This window comes from Pinus tabuliformis, chromosome 3_2 (genome assembly GCF_031772625.1).
Source record: "Pinus tabuliformis cultivar Carrire ecotype Pingquan chromosome 3_2, CPIR1, whole genome shotgun sequence".
Classification (NCBI taxonomy): Eukaryota; Viridiplantae; Streptophyta; class Pinopsida; order Pinales; family Pinaceae; genus Pinus; species Pinus tabuliformis.
In genome coordinates, this window is record NC_142302.1 from 605,230,229 (window position 1) to 605,236,411 (window position 6,183).

Genomic DNA, 6,183 nt, shown 5'->3' on the forward strand with positions numbered 1-6,183 from the left:
GCAAAATATTCATAGTGAAAATTTATAATCTTGCAACAGATACACTAAATGTGATTTTGATTTTAATCATTAAATTGCATAATATTCATGATAAAAATTTATAATTTTACAACAAATACGCCAGATGTCATTTCGATTTTAATCATTAAATTCCAATTTTCGATTTTGGAATTTAAAATTGATTTAATATTAAAATGGAAATGACATGAGCAATGATATTATTTCGATTTTACTCATTAAATCCATTTTAAATTCTAATTTTTTATTTATTTATTTTTCCTTTTTAAACTAAGCTAATTCTTAGAAAAATAATCTACTCCTAATATTAAATAGAAAAACAATCCACCTCTTATCACCAAAATTATACAAAATTATCAAAGTCCATGGAAAGTTAAAATCCGGAAAGATTACCCCAATTTTACTTTCAATTGGTAGAGTGAAATCTACATTTAAAATCGCAATTTCTTAAAAGGACTCGAACTTTTGCCAAAGTGAAATCTACATTTAAGATCGCAATTTCTTATAAGTACTCGAACTTCTACGATGGGACCGAAGGCGAATACATTCTCTGGTATTTGTACGGCGGTCGAGTAGCCGAATACTCCACAATGCTAGACTTTAGTCCACGGAGCCGCGAAATTTCGCCAGGATTCCCGCGTATTGAGAGACAGGAGACCCCGACAGTTACGCAACCGCAATCAACGGGCGGCGTTTCTACCAAATCTATGTTTGATATGTACGTTGACTCAAACTAATGGCCGCCCCGAAAAAGCCTGACCACTGAGACACAAAGTCATTGCTGTGTGATTGCGTTTCCATGGACTTTAGAAAGTCGGATAACTTTAAGTGGGAGACAACCCAACCCAACCCAAGCATTCCAGCATCTACGTTCACACACTCAGTCGACGTACTCTGTGAAGCCAGGACTGATGCTCAGTGTGCTGCCATGTTCACTTAAAAGATCATGAGTCAGGACTGATGCTCAGTGTGCTGCCATGTGAAGAGGCATAGTCAAGTAACACCACAACGTTTCTATGTTGACGGTTGAGCAACTGGACTTGTCGGTGGCAAGAAAAATGAACGCAAATTAACTTTATCAGTTAGGGCAAACCAACAAGCGTGTGGGGCAGCACTAAGCAAAGTAATTAACCAACGATTCATGGCATCAGCCAAGAAATTTTGGTGTATAAATATGAGACCTTACTTCTCATTTCATCAGCGCCTAATCTAGTTCTGCCCGAGCTCGATATCGAAGTTATAATCGATAATGGCGCCCAGTATGATTAAAGTCGTGTGCATATATGTGCTTTCCTTAAGTCTGTTACTCTGTAACATGGAGGCCCGAGAGAGCAGATTCTTTAATAAAGAACCTGCCTATGACAACCCCAATGGTGGATCAAATACCGCCGGGTACGGAGAAGGGTACGTGACCAGCAGCGATCGCGGTGTGGGCGACTCTTTCGAAGCCGATATGGGTAATGGGTACCGTTCCTACCGAGGGCAGGGAAACGGAGAGGGCTATGTATATGGCAACAGCGAGGCTTCCCGCGCCGGTTCTGGCAGCGGTGCTGGCTACGGAGAAGCCGGGAGCGGGTACCCGCGTTCCGGTTCTGGTAAAGGAGCAGAGTACTATTCAGGAAATGGTGTTGTGAACGACGATAGTGGATACGGTGGAGGGTCTGGCGACGAGAGTGGCTATCGTCAGTCACCTGGCAATACTTATGCCCCATACCCGCCTGGCTCTAATGGTGGCTATGGAGAAGGTGGTAAATACGGCTCTGGAGAAGGTGGTAAATACGGCTCAGGCTACGGTGAGCGTTGGGAAAAAAACGGTGCCTACGGTTCAGGGTACAGTGGTGGCAGCTATGTCACAGGCTCTGGTAATGAAAAAGGCTACGAAGCTGGCTCTCGCTATGGCGCTGGATCTGGCAACGGCAACGGAGAATTCGGTGCCAACAATGGTTACGATAAGGAAACTCCTTAACTTTATATATTTGTCTCTGCAGCGCGTGCCCCCGGAGTTTGTAATAAAGCAGTGTCTCCTAGTCAATTATAAATATTAACAATTTAGGCACGGTGAATGCAGCAATGAACGCCTTACTTTTGTCTTTGTAACATGGTGGTGGAGTTTGTAATAAAGTCGGATTTCTTTATCAATCTTAGCTATTAACAATATAGCACAGTGAATGTAGGGGTCACCCTTTCGAGAAAAAATTAAGTCAGTCTGATTTGGTATTGAAGCCGTTGGAAATGACTAAATTCGGTAAAGATTATGGACTTCTGTGTCGTTTAATGCGAAGACTGCCTAGCTTAGTACTTCTTACGATGTTGTTTACTCTTTTTTAAAAGCAACGACTTTCATCATACAACGATATTGTGTTATCATCTGATAATTTTTTGAAATTAATGTGTTACATTTACTTTGTAATTTTCCTTTTCTTGTATTTGAGATAATAAGATATATCATATTTAATTTTTATGAAATATTTTAAAATACTATAAAAAAAATAATTACAAATCAAAGATTTTCTACTATTTCTTAATTAAATTGATCATATTAATATGTATATATAAAAATGTTTTCTGTTTTAATAACCTGATTTGTGTGTTTGGAGCCTGCCATATCAATAAATCATGTATTATTGGATAGTGTAATAAAATATATTTATAAGTTTAAGAATTTTTATAATAAAATAGAGATTAAATAATTTTGACAATTTAAAGTGAATCATAAGATAAATATTTTGATATTTTGATCATATTAATATGTATATATAAAAATGTTTTCTGTTTTAATAACCTGATTTGTGTGTTTGGAGCCTGCCATATCAATAAATCATGTATTATTGGATAGTGTAATAAAATATATTTATAAGTTTAAGAATTTTTATAATAAAATAGAGATTAAATAATTTTGACAATTTAAAGTGAATCATAAGATAAATATTTTGATATTTATTATTATTACGGATAATTTAATTTATATTATTGTATTAATTAATAAATGTTTAAATATAATTATTATTAATTATATTTTTTAATTCAAAATAATATATTAATAATTACATTTTTATTTTCCGTAAATACTATAGATAATATCTAAATTTTAATTGTGAAAATAGATTGATTTATTATATTTTAAGAAACCAGATTCGTCCTCCCCCTCGTGTCTCGAATCTCACGAATCAGACACGATTCTCTAGGACACATGTTTGATTCTCGTATCCAGCATGTCTTGGAACATGACATTCTTGTGTCCAGCGTGTCCTCGAGTACACCCATCTATCATTGTTGAAGATTGCATATACACTGTTTGTCTCTTCATTCATCATGTTGAAGAGGTTGAAGGAGGTCAAGACCATTCTTAGGGCATGCTTATTTCAGAATTTTGCTCTTTTTGGAGAAAGACAGATCAAGCAGGCTAAAAAAGAGTTAAGGACATAGTGTTAGATGATGCTTGGTGGGAGAGGGTAGATCTCACTATTAAGATCATGGACAATATTATTACTTTGCAATGATTTGCAGATACAGACCAACCTATCCTAGGAGAGGTTTATGAGGGATAGGATTACATGATTGAGTCCATGAGGACCATTATTTTAAGAGTGAGTGCCATGAGTATGAGACATCATTAGAAGCCTTCTTCACTAGCATAAAGGATATTCTTGTCAGCATATGGGACAAGAATTGCACTCATTTGCATTGTTTTTCTCACTCATTGAACCTAAAATACTACAACCATGAGTAGCTGAATGGTGGATCTTCACGATGATTCCCTCCTCACATGGATGGTGAAATTTTACACGTGAGGAATTATGCATTGAGGTGGATATTTCAAGATAGAGCATCCCTTGATGAGGTGGAGGACACCTTTGCAAATTTTTCCATTGGCACTGGGCGGTTTGTAGGCTATGATGTTATTAGAGACAGGGGGCTAAGAAGCCCTATTCTTGGTGGGCACCTCATGGGGCAACAAGCCCTCCTCTACGATAGTTAGCCATGAGGCTCCTCTCTTAGGTGACTTCATCATCTTGTTGCGTGAGGAATTGGAGCACATATGGAAATTAGTATAGTGTCAAGAAGAGCAGGCTTGAGTAGTCCATGGCATAGACAATAGTGTATGTGCACACCAACCTTCATCTTATTTATAAGCAGAGGGATGATTGGTTGAAGGGAAAGACAAAGATGTGGAATGTCTTTCTTGATGATATGGGTTTGGAAAACAGTATTGACTTGACATTGGCCAACTTAGATCTTAATGACCTAGTGCTAGATCCTATCACTTTTGATGATTGTGATACTCGTGAAGGTCTTCCTCCACAGTAGCAGATGTAAAGTTTACATTGGATACAGAGGAGGAGGATGCAACGGGGAGAGCAGTGGTGACCATGACAGTGATGTTGATTTTGATGATGATGATGATTCATGATTTATGAGTTACCTACTACCTTGAAGTTGTTTTGTATTTTCTATTTCTATTTTCCATTGACATTGCTACTATGGTCTACCTATGTAATACATTTTGATTTTGATGACTTAATGAGAAAACTGCAGTTCTTGTATTTCTCCTATTCGATCATTATTGAATCGGTCACAATTGTATTTATATGCATAATGTTACATTGTACAACTTACAAATTTTAAATTTACACTGTAGAATCTAGATCTATGTTTGAAGTTGTAGCACAAATGAAAATTTGTTTAAGAAACATTTATTTAGTATGATATATATATATATATATATATATATATATATATACATACTAAATAAACGTTTCTTAAACAAATTCTCATTTGTGCTACAAATTCAAATATGATATGTATATATATATATATTTAGTATGATATATATATATATATATATATATATATATATAATAATTGCATCGAGGGGTGTATTCTACAACCCAGTATGATGTGTAATGTTGTCCATCCATGGTCAAAATAATATTTAAGTCGACTCATAAAAAAATTTAAATAATTGTGTAAATAAAAATTTAATGTTGGCTCATAAAAACCTTTAAATAATTGTATAAATAAACAATTACAAATCTACCAACCCAACACAGTTCGATCATTATTCTTTGCATTCACTAGATTTGAGTTTGCGGGATTTGTTTTGGCTGAATTGTTGGGTTCGCTGGATTTATTTTGGCTGAGTTGCTGGTCATGTTCTCCAAGTCATAGACTGACCTACTTGGGAATAATTCAACCATGTGCGATGATTTGGAGCCCACTACCTTTGCAATGGAAGACATTAATCATGTTAATGGTGCAGAGGCTAGATACTTTCCCTGCTTTTTGTCGAGATTAGCGGATAATAGATCCCGACATTTGCATTTTTTAGTAAGATATACAAGTACTTTTGCTGAGAGATTGTTATAGTTTCTTCCACTCACTCCACCGGCGCATCCAATACAGTAGTTTTTGAGCATATGTTGAAGAAAGTTGTCACAACTTTCTGTCGCATTCAAACTCCAAGAGTTGGCATTGTTGTAGATCAAGGTCGAAGGTCGTGACTACAACTGGTCAGCAGTTTCTAAAGGGGGGATTTGAAAGCCAAATGTGAGATAGAGAGAGCCATTGGAATCGAATTAGGGAGCTAAAAGTTGAAATGATAGGTTTTGGTTGAGCGATTCGAAATAAGGAAGTGAAATTTATACGATACAACTGACGCCATCATATCCATAAAAGGGAAAATAGTAATAATTACCCATGCATATGCTTTGTTTTTTATGTTTTCCACGAGCGAAATGTCGCTAAGATCAGCAATGATCGGGGGAATGATAAGAATAGAAAAATGTTAGAAATTGTAATTACTCCGGCATGTGGAGTTAGCTAAAATTAGAGAGTCAGTTAACTAAGTGTTGAGTGTCAAGCGTTGAATCAAGTTGGGTGATGGATGAAGAGTTAAGTGCAGTCCATATTTAGAGTGTGAGTTAACTGAGTTAAGTGTGTGTGCATGTCAAGATATTTTAGGCAAGTTTCTAGTTGGAAAAGGTTAAATACCCTTCATCGAGTTCATTGTAAGAATCAAATTTTGTGTGATCAATAGAAGAGCAGCAGCTTGTGTGATTTGTGTGTGAATTATTTGTTTTGTCTCCTCTGTCTTACCAACAAATTGTTATTAAAACTAGGTTAAGCTAGAGCTTTTCAAACAAAGAGAGTCTGCTTGCATAACCA

General features: G+C 36.0%; 1 protein-coding gene across 1 annotated transcript; it reads left to right on the forward strand.

Moving 5' to 3' along the window:
* The first annotated feature begins 1,198 nt into the window (after positions 1-1,198).
* Positions 1,199-2,157, forward strand: LOC149182071 (uncharacterized). Its single transcript, XM_089418471.1, has one exon. It carries the CDS (start codon positions 1,268-1,270, stop codon positions 1,982-1,984), a length of 717 nt encoding a protein of 238 aa, XP_089274597.1. The 5' UTR covers positions 1,199-1,267; the 3' UTR covers positions 1,985-2,157.
* The last annotated feature ends 4,026 nt before the right edge of the window (positions 2,158-6,183 follow it).